Source organism: Electrona antarctica (genome assembly GCF_951216825.1).
Source record: "Electrona antarctica genome assembly, chromosome: 2".
NCBI lineage: Eukaryota > Metazoa > Chordata > Actinopteri > Myctophiformes > Myctophidae > Electrona > Electrona antarctica.
This window is the reverse complement of record NC_136807.1, coordinates 24553820-24569998: the sequence shown is the minus strand read 5'-3', so window position 1 is coordinate 24569998 and position 16179 is coordinate 24553820. Positions and strand designations below refer to the sequence as shown.

General features: G+C 43.7%; 1 protein-coding gene across 6 annotated transcripts in view; it reads left to right on the top strand.

Annotated features, from left to right (window-relative positions):
• Positions 1 to 16179, top strand: part of LOC306942510 (ankyrin repeat and SAM domain-containing protein 1A) — a gene marked incomplete at its 3' end in the record, with an annotated part of 115021 nt that overhangs the window by 75602 nt on the left and 23240 nt on the right. For all 6 annotated transcript variants that reach the window (XM_079528441.1, XM_079528443.1, XM_079528442.1 and 3 more), the window contains 2 exons: positions 6938 to 7007; positions 13610 to 13734. In XM_079528441.1, the coding sequence (XP_079384567.1) occupies positions 6938 to 7007; positions 13610 to 13734 (195 nt within the window). The remainder of the gene's footprint in view (positions 1 to 6937; positions 7008 to 13609; positions 13735 to 16179) is intronic.

Below are 16179 nucleotides of genomic sequence, written 5' to 3'. Positions count from 1 at the left end.
ACACACACACACACACAACCCTACATAAAATGGATTGGTGTCATAGGGAATTTGTCTGCAAGGCTACAGTCTAAAAAAACATTCTCAATAATGTATAACTATTCCCTGATGCTGCTGATACAAGGTGAGTTTGCAGAGGTATGATGCTGGCAAAACATACACATATTTGGATTTGTGGACATTGAGTGTCTGGGAGGTTTTCAGTAGTTTATATATTATATTAGTACCACCATGCATTTAAAGAGTATTTTGTAACCGGTAGTCCTGAATTCTGACAAAGTAATCTGATTGGTTGCCGTGCTTCAAACGAGCATGACAGCACACCTAATCAAAATATAAAAATCAGCTGGTCAGACAGACCCCATGTATTTCCAGGATAACAGAGATAACACACTCAGAGAGGTTATTTTGATGGTAACCGTTTGCAGAACTCAGCTCTGCCTCGTTCCTGACCGCATCACTTGCATGGCGTGCCAATATTCACGATAAAGCGCACCCTCAAGTGTAATACTGCTTAATTACATCAAATGGCATTGAAGAAAGACTTGTCTGAATATAGTCTAGAGAGAGAGATTGGCATCCTGCGTGATGTGTGCCTGACTTAAGGGTTCGGTTCCAAAGTCATATGCCAACTTGATGAAGATAAAAAGACACGTTTCGAAAATTAATCTTCAAAATATAGGTAGTATGATGTTATGCCGTATATTAACTCATTTTTGCTGGGGACCCCCGACCTAAAGGACCCTGGGGGTCACCACTTTGAGAACCACTGTGCTTAATGCCTAGATTGTAAATAGTGTAATAATGTTGTCATCAGTTACAATACAAGGTCTTGTTATTTGCCGCGGGCTGGAAGGCTTCAAAATAAAGCGTCCTTTCATACTGAGCCAGTCTAACTGGCCAGCCTGGATGACTTAATGACTACAGTCTACAGTCTATGAAACGGTTCTTCCATGAGCCACACAGATTGATGCCAGAGCAGAAACCTTGTTTCTTCATATTCTGTTTGTGTTGTTTTAAATGTAAATTAACGCCCTACTTGATCATCCTAGTATGTTTAATATTTATTACATCAATGGCGTCTAAAAGTCAAAGCCTACCCCCCACACCTCACGAGCTGTTTACTGTACATATTTTCTACTCATTTATATGATGTTGGAGCACAGTAGGCCTATTTTATATGTGTCTATCATTTAATATTTTGATCAATTGAGTACAAAAGGACCCCAATTCAAACAAGCCATAGGCTTTCTTCGATAATTCCTTTATACAGTAGCTGACCTTGTATGCAAACTGTTAATAAAGTATTCAGTCAATCACTCAATCAAATGGCATTGAAGACATACTTGTCTGAATGTAGTATAGAGAGAGACATTGGCATAAAGCATCAGCACTGGCACCTGCCACAGTGCATATTGTTCTCTGTTTGGCGCCAGCTTGTTTAATGGGCGCACCACCATGTTGGTGCCAGCTTGCTACTGTGTGCCCACCTCCATGTTGGTGCCAGCTTGCTACTGTGTGCCCACTGTGTCTGGGTGTTGTCTCTCTATGTGCCAGTAGCACTTTATTTCACCCTGAACAGTGTGTCCTCTCCGCCAAGCTGCACCAAATCTGCTTAAAAACACTTACTCCTATTTCGACTGGGGTCCCCAAGGGGACTGTGCTTGGTCCTCTGCTGTTTTCACTGCACACTGACTTCTCTTCACGGAAAATCACAATGCGTCAGTATGTGACATCATTGTGAGCTTGTTGATCTGACTGAGTTTTTCCAATTGTTTGCCTATTTACGCCAAATGTTCACCTTTTATTTCATGCCCAGAATAGGGATAGGTGGAGCTGCGGTTTCAGTCCACGTCCACCACAGAGGCCAGGGATTTGAATCCTCTGCTGTGCCTGACCGAGCGTCTGTATGAGCACAAGTGGCCGTGTTTGTAAGGAGCCAGGTGAGGCTCCTTACTGGCTACATCATCCCAACTGGGGCTCCTCACTGGTTACATCCTCCCAGTGGGGGCTCCTCACTGGCAAGTTAGCCAGTAGCGCACAACGGTGACAAGACCACGCACAGAGATATGTGGGGAATTGGCATAACGGCTAAATCGTAAGGAAGAAAATGTGAAAATAATTGGCTAAAAATCTCCATGCTAATCTCGGATCAGCCCTCCTGCTGGACATGATGAATGGACTCCGGTATCTTTTCATCTCTCTCCAGGAGCGTCTTTCAGTCTCTCCAACTCCTCAGCTGTTGACCTTACGCCTCCTCAGTGACCTATGACCCTTGGTCCATTGTGTGTGGATGGGAATGGAGCGAGCTGCTCTCACAATGGAGTCTCTCTACTCCAGAGAACTCTCAGCGCCTCCAATATGAAGCCTAGCCGACAGGCCGAGTGCTTCCATAGTCCTCCCAGAAGGACTTATTTAGCCAGTTCCACTACCACATCACACCTGCCTGTCAAATGTTGTGACGCTGATTGTAAACCCGCTAGACTGTACCTCTGTTATGTTGAAGGAGCTCAAGGTCGAACAGACGGATAGATCTTGTGTGAGTGCAATAATATATGCCCATATATGCCTATATGCCTATATATATGGACAACATGGATACATTGTGTCAAACGCTCCATGCTGCTCTGTTCTTCCATGAGCCCCACAGATAGATGCCAACAGCATTTCTTTCTGTCCCACTTCTGTTCTGCTGGGCCACTCTGTCCAAGTGACACTACTGGGCTTGTGTCCTCTGTTCAATAGAGAACTGGGCCCCTTTTATGAAAGTAGAGCAAACTAGCACAGCCTGTTTCATCGTGTGTGTGTGTGTGTGTGTGTGTGCATGTGCGTGTGTGTGCGCGCGTGTGCGTGTGTGACCTTTATCTGTGCTCCCACAGATGATGAAATGAGCAAAATGGTCACAATCTGCACGTGATGCAGTAGAAGTACTTTAAATGTTTGTCTGGAACTCCTCCCATCTCTCTTTCTCTCTCCCTCTTTCTCCTCTCCTTCTGCATTGAAATGGAAATGTAAAATTGTGCGAGTCCTCATTTTTAATCTGGATTAGCTTTGAAGCTATTTCAGGACAGGCAGATATCGAATACAGAAGCACTTGAAATAATTTGCAAGGATGTACGTATGCCAGCCATTTTTGGCCCAACTCCATCCATCCATCAACCAATCCTGTCTGTCTGTCTGTCTGTCAAATGTTTTGTGTAGGGTGTTACGACTATGGTCGTATTTATTTTTGTTGTGTTGAATACATACTTTTTTTTATTTTGCAAGTTAATCTTTTTGTCCACTTAAGTTGGACCTGGGGAAGGTGTGAACCATGTTGTGTCTTAGGCACCCCTAGAAAGGGTTAATAGTCTACACTACATTCCATAATGCTCTCAGTGCATCAAACTGCACAATGTGCCTCTGTTTGACATTTATCAATGCGTTTTATCAATGAGTTATATCAGTGCCACAGTGTGTTAGACGGTGCATAATGGATCTTGGTACAGTCTAAAATGTTTCAGATGAAAGGACAGTAGGTGCAGTGCAATGAATTATAGATCAAAGTGTGGATGTAATGGAAACGAAACTCTCTCTCAGCAGCAGAGCCTGATGACTCCCTCCACCACACCACAGAGACAGAGAAGTAATTCCCTTGACAGCGTAAGATCACCTTCTTCATTTGGTTCTGGGTCTTTCTCTGGGCCGATCTTTATAGATGTTAGATCTGGGATTCTTTCAGGCTTCCATAAAGCTTTTGGAACTATATGCAGTATGACATCAGTCATCGTTTCTCCTTTCCTCCTAACAGGATTCATATTCCGAAGGCCTGATTTATAGAGTCACGCGGCAGGGCCGCACGCCGAAAATTGCTGGTTTTCAAGCCTCCAACACATCGCATTGTCAGCTTGGAGATTGGCTATTTTCTGTGTATAAATCAGCTACCTACAACCTTTCTTTCTCATCAGTGCATGAATCTCAAATTCTCCAATGCGTTCATATAGCGCCTTTAAGACGCTTTACAATGTGCATTACATTCATACACTGACGGCTTGCAAGGCACCAACCTGCTCATCAGGAGCAATTAGGGGTCCAGTGTCTTGCTCAAGGACACTTCAACACTAACTCCCCGGGATCGAACTGGGAACCTGTCTGTTCACAAGCGGCCGCTCTACCTCCTGAGCCACTGCCGAATATGGTTTCACACTCACCTTGTGTTCTTATAGATTGTGAGGCATTCGTTTGAAAACGTTCCAACTTCCAAGTGTAGCAGCAGCTGCTGTCAGTTGTGCCTCCCTGTTGGGGGATTTTAAGAATCTGACCATTATGATTCACCTTATGGACATTACTTTATGTATTTATTTATTCAGAACCCCATTAGCTTACGCTTAGAGTAAATGTTTTTGTACACTTGTTTTCAATGACAAAATAAAATCATCCATCCACCATCCTACAAATGTGAATACATACTGTACACAATGTACAAACACCCACTATGATTACAATATATTGTGATGCATTAAAGAAAGGAGTTATGTTATAGTGCGTTCCTATATTAAAGTTTGCTAATTGGAGGGAGGGTGGCCGGACAGACGAACGGACCACACCTGTCACTCTTGACTCAGACATAACCATAAACAAACCATATGCCCATAGGCATGTCGCTATGACTCGGACTATGACTAGGGCCGCGTCATGGCCCGAACCTCTAGTTTAAAGATAAATGTCTAATATTACGAACAATTTTCATAAAATAAAGAAGACACCATTCATATTCATCACAGTCCCTGTAACATCCAACATTATTTCACTACTCTTTTCTTTATAGCCTATGCCCTATAGAGCGTCGCAGTCCCACCCCCTTTCAGAACGAGGAGTGGCCCAGGAAAGAATTCCCCATTAATACTTTTTGAAAAGCCTATGAGGAAAATGAATGGGGAATTATTTCCTGGGCACTCGTCGTTCTGAAACGCTCTATACCAGTAAAAAATAAACAATCTTTTCAGTGTTGAGAATCGATACAGCCTCATAAGATTCCATATTGTGTATCGATGTTTTCTTACACATCTGTTATATATACATCCCCCTCTCCCTCCATACTCAGCCACACACACACACACGCACACACACACACACACACACACACACACACACACACACACACACACACACACACACACACACACACACACACACACACACCAGCCTTGATGGGATGGGAGGAAGGGGCTTTGTCTATAGCTGTGTGACAGGTGTAATATTGTACACTGCAGCTTCACTGCCCCAGTGAATGATTGCGAAGGGAATTGCCTGCATGTGTGTGACTGCGTGTGTGTGTGTGTGTGTGTGTGTGTGTGTGTGTATGTGCGTGCATGCGTGCGTGTACGGGTGCATGTGTGCATCCCTGTGGTGTACTAGGTGTAGTGATTCTTCTTAGAGGTGGTAGAGTCCGTATTCACATGCATTATTTACAAATGTATGCTGCATGGATGCGTGTTATATTATACTGGTGGATGGTGAATGTTTCCTAGAGTTGTAGATCTTGTTTTATATCTCTGTGGTGTTCTGCGTCGTGCTGCTCTTTGTGTGCTGGGTAATAGATAGAGCCTGACCAGCATATCGTCTCTGTCTGGTGGAAACCCAAAACTGTTGGTTTCTGCCTGAACTGTGGACGATATGTCGGCCATTATTCACTGGGATCTGCAATTTTGCAACCGATGTGTAATGTTTTATATATATGTGTGTGTGTGTGTGTGTGTGTGTGTGTGTATATATGTATTTTTATTTTATTTTTTTTACGATTTTTGTAACCCATTGCCTAAGCTGTAATCCTTGGCACTACTCTCCCTCTGCCAACCTGAGGAGAGCCCCGAACTGAGCTCATGCTTCCTTCAATGCATGATGAGTGAGCAGACCGCTTCTTATCACCCAACTGCCTGGGGAGTTTCCCCTGTAAGACATAGCGTGTGGAAGGAACACATTATTCCAACCAGTTCCCCCTCCCCCATCAGGCGCCCCTGCTGACCAGGGGGAGGCAGTATAGAGACCATCATTTGACTCTTTGGTCTGTACTTGTTTCAGGCCCAAAGCCATGAAACATTGTGCTCCTCCTGTGAACTCTGGTTGAAGATTACATTGTTTCTTCATCATTTAATCACACCTCCTGCGGCTCTGTCGTTTTTCCTCCGTTGTTATTATCATCCCGATTCAATGAAATGCACTGTGTGATTACGGAAAATTAGAGATTGGGTTACTTGTGAAAATATGAGCAGCATTATTTTGGCTGCAAGGCACCTGCGCTTTATTTTTTTATAAAGCTATAACCCTGTGAAAGATTATGGAATACCTTGGGCATGAAGAATACATCACGTCTCCTGAATAGAGTTGCTTTACACATTTTAGTTAGCTTTCCGTGTCTTCTAAAAAAGTGAAAGTTTAAGCTCTGGCATTGCCAGAGCTTTAAACTTTCACAATGCTAGTATAAAAAAGTTATACTCAATACTGTTTTGCCGACACGGAGAAGAAGAAAAATACAAAACACTCAGGTTGAAGTTAGCTGGTTATGGGTTCAATCCATTAAATGATAATTCCGGAATAGCCGTTTTCTTACCTTATTCTGTTGTTATATCCTAAAATGAGTGGTACAGATGAAAGTTTTCATAACTGAGTGTGGGCGGTGGGGCTTTGCTCGCTTATTTTTATAGCTCGAAAATTATTTTTTGTAGATGTCATATTCCACTATGGCGGCAACTAAATTCTCTACACCGTGGAGAGTATTTAGTCATTATGAAAGATTGATATCTAAAAATAATAATAATAATAAAATTAAATCACCTGTATCACTCATTCTGGGATATAATAACATCAAGAAAGTAAGGTAAGAAAGTGGCTAGTCCGGAATTCTTCAATGGGGTCAGTTTTGTTCTCATGCCATGTTGTGCTCCTCTGCTCTCCTCAGATCGAGAAGATCATGACTCTGATTGGTGCCGGCATCGACTTCTCCAGAGACCAGCAGTACGCCACGCCAGGTACAGTTACTGTATAACTTTATATTATCATTATACCTGCACCTGCTGCACTCGTAACATACAGGGCCCTAACTTACGTGGCCAGCGCTATTGTGCGAGAACTCATTTTACCGCCTTGTGCCGGCAGTAGCATATCTTCCCCGCGTGCAGCTGCTTTCCATTCTACACTGTTTAGCTTTAGATACCACAGCGTGGGCGAGTTTGCGTCTGGAGATGTGTGGTTTTGTGTTGCGCGGGTCAGGTTTTTTTTTAATGACCCATTGGTCCAGACCAGTTGTTGTTGTTAACTCAGAGATATTTATATATAAATCTGTACACTTAAATAAACACAGGAAATGATTTCAAACCAACCCACAAAGTCCAGCAAAGAGAATAAATGCAAAACGACATACAGAGAAAGGCAGTTTCAAAAGTAACCCGGCCCGCAACCAGGCAACATTAATTACACGTCAATTGTGTCTTTGAATACTACTTTTATTCCGTCAGAAAAGTTGCTTGCAAACAGCCTTAATAGGCACTGGAAAGCATGCACGGTCCCGGGTGTTACACGAATAGAGCGCCGAAGTCCTGGTGTCACTCGCTCATCCCCTCGATTCCCCTGGTTCACGGAAGTAATTTCTCTATGGAGAATAACATGGGGTGATCTTAATATCGTCTACTATAAGCATTGTGGTCCACAAATAAACAAGCTGTCTCAGCGTTATTGTCAGGGAGGTGTCTCTGTATCGTTTGCGACAGTCAGTCACTCATATACAGTATGATACAGTCTGTTTCCAGCGAAAATGTAACTAATTCAGCAGCAGTAACATTAGCGTTTTCTCTCAGTCAGTTGATTCTTCATATTCATATGAAACGCACTGAAACGGCCTGGATGATTTGTTTATTTTTCAAACACACTTCTTAGGCAATCTAAAATCCCCCTATGGGGACTACAATGCAAATAAAAAGTACATGAACCCGTGGAGTTAATGTGCACAAAGCTATCTTCCACACAGACTTTGCACTCCATCTTAAGATAACCCTTGGAGCTCATCTCATCTGTTGTCTTGGCGGTGTATACAGTATATTTATATAGAATAGATATTGATATGCAGTAGATATATAGATATACTATTGCCTAGCCCTGTACATGTACAGTATGTTGGTATTATTAATAATTCCATCTTGTGAAATAATCTAAAATGACCGACCAGCTAAAGATAATCTCTCTGATATGATGCATCAGGGAGAATCTGGACATGACTTTTTTTCTTTTAAATATTGTATATGAACCCAGCAAAGCTTTCTTCCATTCGGGGGAAATTAACTTGGCTGTTAATATTACCTTTCTTGTTTCTCCAGTGCCTTTAAGAGCTGGCCAGCTGGTGTTATCTTAGTACTTATTGGTGCATATGGGAGATGAATATTTATTTTCTGTGGCGTTTTAATTTTTTATCTCCTTATGCTTCAACTTTGTGGAATAAATCCCATCACTGTTGGTTTTAGGTTAGTGGTAGCGTGGCTGTGTTCCCTCAGGCTGGAGAATAAAAGGCTGTAGCGTAGCTTTGCTCTTAGCCTCTGGTAGAGACTGTTATGGGCTTAGTTTGCTTAGTTTTATCTTCCAACCTTTCCTCAACGCTGCCTTCAGACTTTACAACCATGTTACAGTCTTACAGACCACATGATTTGCAGCATTTTGTCATTGATGGGTGGAAACCTTGTATTTCCAAAACTAAAAAAAAAAAAAAAACTTAATTGATCATGGAATAAAAATATATGTCACATGTACGTAACTTACATACTGTGTTCCGAATTGATTCGAGGTACATATTATTTCATCACAAATGACAGGCGCACTTCTACTAGATCTATTTACGTTGAAATAGGGATATATGAGGTTTCGGCAAGACGGTGATGATTGTACTTTGGCAAAAGGCTGGCTTATTTGTCTCTAGACATCTTATTAGCCGAGCGTTTCCACAAGTTTGTATAGTTTGTTACTAACCATCCCTGCTGATCAATAGAGCTATCTGAATAGCCTCAAGGGAAATCAAGCTAGCTCTCCAAAGATACAGTTAAAATAGAGGAGGCCGCTGGGCTGGCAGCCAGGAAGAAAAACACGCAGTGGTGGAAAACGTACTTGACATTTAACGTGTTACATGTACCAAAAGTAAAAGTGCTCATTGTATTTTTGTCGTGAAAATAGCAGATTGGCTATTATCAAATGGACTAATTGTATAGGGCTGAATTGGTTATGTATGTTTTTGTAATAATAATCAACTCAAGTTTTCAAATAATTGTAGTAGAGTAAAAGTGCAATATTTGCCTCTGTGATGTAATGGAGTAAAAGTATTGGAAATTGGAGATACATAAGTAAAGTGGAAATGCCTCAACATTAGCCTACAGTACTTGAGTAAATGTACTTAGTTACTTTCTTCCTCTGACAACATGCACAAGAGGTGTGGACAGCTGGTGTTCTTTTAGATGAGCTGACATCAGCAGCCACAGCCTAGGCCAGGGTTCTGGACACACTTCTGTGGCTTTAGCCTATATTTTAATATATTTTTAAACCCAGGGGTTGGTTTGACATTCGTTCTTCTGAGGGAATTATTTAGTCACAAGCTCTCGTTGATACTTTTCATTGTTTCGATATTCATGAAATCAACAACTTGTGAAAAAAAAAGAAGAAAACATAAAATGATGAAATATGGAGCGAAGGCAATGATGTAGTACTGTAGTATATAATTTCGGGGATGTCCCCATTTATTTCAGAAGGGTGCTTCCAGTCTGTTCTCTAACCCAGATACAGCCGGGGTCTTTCTGCCAAAGTCACTCCGTAGGGGGTCTGGCTACTGCGTGCGTGCATGTGTGTGTGGCATATTCCATACTCTGGTGCTGTACCCTATTTTCTTCCTGCCCATAGCGATTGGTCCCAGTCGGCCAGACAGCTATTCTTGCCACCAACAAAGTGCAAAAGTATGTCCAAAAAAGGTTGATTCTAAGAACCTGTATTTCAATGGATCCAATGTAGTGTAGTCACTAGTGTAGACAATGTAGTCGCAATCTGTCGTTGATGCTTTTCATTGGTCCAATATTTGATGAAACCCACACTGACACACTTTAACTGCTTTAAAAAGTCTAGCTCATAGCGCGTCACTATACCACGCTATATAAGCGAAAGTCTTTAACTCAAGTCTTTGCTTCTGGGGGTCCTTGACGCTAAAACGTTTGAGCACTACTGACATAGCAACATGAGTTTTTCAGAAAACTGTGGATTTATGGAAGACATGTTGTAGAAAGTCTTAATTTTGGGGGAAAAAATAAAACTGTTTAGATACAGTATATGGAAATACAAGGTGTCAGCCCGCCAGCATGGTTTATGTCTATAAGGGATCCTAGTAGATTTATCTCACCTATGTTTTTATTTTTTTATTTTTTTTATGGATGGGGTGAGGAGGACATGAGGCTTGTAGTACGCACGTGGCCAGTCTGTCCCTCTTGTCCCCCTCTCCCTCTTGTCCCTCTGTCCCTCTTGTGGGGGACAAGAGGGGTGAGGAGGACATGAGGCTTGTAGAACGCACGTGGCCAGTCTGTCCCTCTTGTCCCTCTGTCCCCCTCTCCCTCTTGTCCCCCTGTCCCTCTGTCCCCCTCTCCCTCTGTCCCCCTCTCCCCCTGTCACTCCGTCCACCTGTCCCTCTGTCCCTGGGCTGTAGTAGAGAAACCCTGTGGCATTGACTCCTCTGTCCCTCTTGTCCCAAGATCACCAACCCACGGTTTACATTCAACCAATGCGGTTACATCCACCAACCCACGGTTTACATTCAACCAACACGGTTACATCCACCAACCCACGGTTTACATTCAACCAATGCGGTTACATCCACCAACCCACGGTTTACATTCAAAGCACAGCCCTAATCAACACACCATACAGAAGCACTATGCTAGATTTATTGTAGCCATTGTTGTCTATATATTTATTGATTTAGTGTGGACTGCATTGGATTGAGGTCTTTGATATTAAAGCGCACACAGTGCATGTCAGGGTATTAGCTGTTTTTATTTTTTTATTTTTGCTTTATAGACATGATGCCTGCGATGCGTTCTGAACTTGTAGATCTGTCGTACAACAGAGAATAAATTAGGCAGAAGAAAAGCCAAGAATGAACCAAGACTGCAGCAAAGCTGTTATTGCCCACTGTCCAGCGGGTTGCTTGAACCTTGAATCCTGTCCAATCAGCTGCCAGAGCCTGTGGCTCCAACAAGCGGGCGGCCATGCCTTTTTTATTATTTTTTTATCTGCTGATTGATTAGCCAATACCTCGTCAGAGAGAGGGAGAGGGAGAGGGAGAGGGAGAGGGAGAGGGAGAGGGAGAGAGGGAGAGAGGGAGAGGGAGAGAGGGAGAGAGGGAGAGAGGGAGAGAGAGAGAGAGAGAGGGAGAGAGAGAGAGAGAGAGAGAGAGAGAGAGGTGTTAATGGAAATGATTGGGGGGGGGGGGGGGGGGGGGATCTGTTAGCTGGAAATGGACAAACAAACACCCATGATGCAGAGAGAGGAGAGGAGGAGGAGGAGGGGAGGCAGTGAAGGGAGGGGAGAGACGCATGCAAGCAAGTAGGGGGGGAGAGAGAGAGTATAGGAAGTACAGTGAGGAGCAGCTATAGCAGCATTTCAGCAGGACGATAGAAGGACGTTACGTTGCGTTGTTATACCTCCAGCATCTGCTGCTCTGTTCTTCAGCCTGCTGAGCACCACTGGACTTCAGCTGGACGGGACAGACAGACAGACAGGCGTTCACATCCAATTGAGGAATGTTTGTTTTGCGGAGCTGACGGGACCCGTCTGTAACTACTGAGGAGTTGGTCTGCTCCCCGAGTGGCTGCAGTTTCACCTGGAATCTGCCCTCAACAGGACTGTGTGTGTGTGTGTGTGTGTGTGTGGTGGTGGGGGGGGGGGCAGCTAGTGACATGGAAGGAACGTACAGATAAAGGAACACATAAAGTTAAATGAACAGCCGTTTTCTTCCGCTAATTGTAATGTTATGATATTTTGTTGAGTTGAGTTTCGGCTTTTGATTTATTATTCTTTTTTGTTTGTTTGTTTGTCTTGTCTCCATGAACCTGATCTGATAAATTAGAATGATGGTGTTGATTAGAATGATGGTGTTGATTAGAATGATATAGTTTATATGACACGACTTGCAAGTCGAACATTTAGATGTGAGGCTGAGTTTGAATGGTTACAACAAGGTGTGTGCGTGTTCTTTTATGGACTGAAATGACTTTTATATGAATTGCATGTCTACAGTTAAACAGAGTCAGGCCGCAGTGATTAACTGTGTTCAAGTTGTGGCTCCGGTTGTGGTCTGATTCTGGACGAATGTGCATGTCAAGTCCTCTCTGCGTTACACCGTGACTGGACACATGGTTTTCTATTAGCCTCTGTGTGTAGTTCCTCTTTGTTCTGCTGTACTGCCTCGTGCGCGCGTGCGTGTGTGTGTGTGTCTGCGTGTGTGCGTGCGTGCGTGCGGTCTGCTGACGAGGTCAGATCGGTGCATCAGGGATGAGTGTGGTCGGCAATCATCCAGCGGTCTGCTCTTCCATCTCCTCACAAGTTTCCAGAGGATTCAGACCATGCAGTGCTTCTCTCCTCTCCGTCTCCTAGCCAGGTTCCTCATAAAACCATGGGATTGTATAGGATGTGCGTTTAGACCTGTGAGTTTTTAATCTTCAGCAAAGTCTATTTCCTGACACATGGGACATGGACGTTGTTGCTTTTGTTGTACTTCTTACAGACAATTTTGTATTTTTTTAACAGACCAAAGATGTATTGTGGATTTTAACTTGTAAGCAACCAGCTTCCATTCACCCAACACATGGGATAGAGATACTCATGGGACTTAGACTTTTTGTTTTAATAGTGCATATTATTAAAACAAAAAATATTACTATTTTCATAGCGTTTCGGACTTCCAATTTTGGAAATGTTTAGGGTATATGGTACATTTGAGCTTGTATAAACTTCTTACGCCTGATGGAGGTCCGTGCAACCGAAACGTATCTGCATTAAACTATTTTTGAGTGGTGCAAACCACTCCAACAACTGGCTTTGTACCCGTGTACCCGTGTTTGTTCATACCAAAAAAACGAGCATGGTTGCTATGGTTAGTATGTGACGTCACTGACATCACAGTTGCACCACTCAGTTCACACGGGTGTGATTTTTTTTGTTTTGCAAGTGAAGACTGTGCAGGACTTTTTTGCTCTTCTCAAGCTCGTATAAACAACCATCTAAGCACCGCGGTGCTGCCCCCTGGTGGAGACCAAGGGGTATAGTTGTGTTCCGTCGGTCAGGTCGGACCGTGGCCCTCGGCCTCCGCTGCCCGGCGGGAGCCGCCGCCACCCTGCCCCGCGGGCGACACTGTCTCACCAGCCGCTCGCCGATGACGCGGACGGCGGCGCCCCCTGTGGCTGCTGCTGGTGCTGCGGGGGCCCCGCGGCGGCGGAGGCACCGCGCCTCTGCTGGCCCCGGATGATGTGGCAGTGCACCCTGTCGCCCTCCGGGTGTCGCTGTTACCGCCTCAAGGGTTTCTCTCTGCTCAAGCGCTTCCCTCTGTCGTCGCCAGGTGGCGCTGCCGCGGTGGGTTCCAGGCTGCTGGAGCAGCCGGTGGGTGATTGGCTGGAGCACGTGGGGCTGCCGCAGTACGAGAGCAAGCTGCTGCTCAACGGCTTCGATGACCTGCACTACCTGGTGAGTGACCTTACCACTTACTGTGTTAGACCCTACACTGCCTGGTGAGTGACCTTACCACTGACTGTGTCAGACCCCGAAATATGTATACATAATTGCCGTATATTTTATTTTGTGATCTGATTATTTTGGTGAATATGCGCCCTTTTTGGAGAAAAAAAGAAAAGAAAACAATACCCACGCATAATCTGCACCATTTGTTTGATTATGTACATAATCGCATCGCATTTAGCTGGAGGGTCTACTATTAAATAGTCACCACCAAATTTTGGTGACTTACAATAAGCGAGGTAAAGTAGGTAGTACGCTGCACTTCTCATTAACGTCTGTGGGTCTACTGAGTGTGTTTAAGTGTCCACCCTGTATCACCTCTCTGTTCCACTTCCTGGTTTGCTCAAATGGGTTGTGTGTTTTGTGTGAAGTCTCTCCACGCGTCGTCTGCTTCATTTAGTTGTTCTCTCTCTGTCTCTCTCCTCTTCTCTCTGTCTCTCTCCTAGTCTGTCTCTCTCTCTCTCTCTCTCTCTCTCTCTCTCTCTCTCTCTCTCTCTCTCTCTCTCTATCTCTCTGTGCCAGTCTTTCCATTTCCTTCCAGCTGGTTGTTTTGTAAACTCATCACATATGGATGTGTTGTCACCTCTCCATTAGCTCTCAGCCAGTACCATTAGCTTCCTTTGAAGTCCAATTTGCTGAAACCCCCTGAGTGCTCCACTTGCCATTTTTCAATCGCAGGTTTAGATTTGTGTGTTAAGCCATGATGATAAGCTCTTGCTAAATGGTAAATTGTGCGTTGTAAATTGTGCGTTTCTCCAAAGCGCTGTACATAATGTGCATTACATTCACCTATCCGTTCACACACCGACTGTCAGCAGAGGGAACCATGCCAACCTACTCCTCATCAGAAGCAGTTAGGTCTTTGGTGTCTTGCTCAACGACATGTCGACACACAGCCAGGAGCTGAGGATCAAACTGGCAACCTTCCAGTTCCAAGGCAGCCGCTCTAACTCCTGACTGAGCCACTGCTGATCCACAGCATCACCCACCGCAAGATGCCTTGAGTTACTTAGATATGTGTATCGTACAGTGGTGTAACTAAGTACATTTACTCAAGTATTGTACCTCTTAAAGCTGCTATAAACAATAACGCACCCAGCCACCCACCCAGCCACCCACACACATCGCTCCGTAAGGGAGTGGTTGCACCACTCAAAAAGTATGTTTTGGGTGGATTAAATGACAATCGCGGGACATGTTAAATAGCAGATTTTTACTTCCTGACAAAAGCGCTTTCAAGTTAAGAGCCTCACTCATTCACTTATAATGTATGGCGGGCTGCACCACACTAAGCCACCACTAGATGGCCAATGAGTTAAGCGCCGGGATCATCGATTTATTTTTGGAACACGGTTCTTATTAAATATAAGAAAAGTCTATGTGAATTCAGAATGGGGGGAAAAGACGCGACCCAGGTTGGATGTGTAAATGACGTCAGACATCGGTGCTCTATAGTGTTTCTATACCTGATGATGTACCGAGCACAGACAGACAGACTAGTGTTCATGAACACCTAAAGTAGAGGGATGCCGTGTCCCGTGTCCCCCCCCCCCCTCCTCCCTGGTGTGAATGGGAATGGGTGTGTTATTGTGTTGTTTGTCCTCCAGCGGTAATAAGACAGACTGATGTCAGAGTGAGCAGGAGGTCCCAGCTGGTCAGCAGGGCCTGCAGGACACATTGTTATTGTGTCAAGAAGAGGAACACTCTTCTCACATCATGTCACCCCCATCCCAACTAAGTGTTGATTCTGACAGACATTTGTAATGAAATTCCATTTTGTTTTAGTTATATTTTTAGTCATCTGAAATGTTTGTTTTAGTCTAGTTTTAGTTGGCTAAATACAGGTCTGTGATGGTGTTGAAATGCTCAGGAATGTTCAGAAGCTAAAGTTGAACCAAAAATAAAAGGTTTATTCCATCTCCATTAATTCCAGGCTTGAAAATCTAATCAAATCAAAGCCCAAATGGTTGGCATAATGTTTTTATTTTTTATTAAAATGTTTTGAACAGCTAAAACAACATACTGTACATGGAGACACATTTTTGTAAATGAGATATGATCCACATTCCTAGGCGGTTTTAAATGGGATTTAAATCAGATTACTAAAGATGTGTCTCAGTCTGGAGTCTCTGGACACTGACTCTGAAGCCTGAACTTACTTCATCATAATGGCGTATCGCTTGGCGAAAATAACCGAATACCTATCATAATTTTTACACACGCCTGTCTGAAATTCTGAACACACAGATCTGATCTGATCACTGGTAAATAACAGTAGTGGACAGGTAGATCCTAAAGATCACATTTAATAACAGTAGTGGACAGGTAGATCCTAAAGATCATATTTAATAACAGTAGTGGACAGGTAGATCCTAAAGATCACATTGAATAACA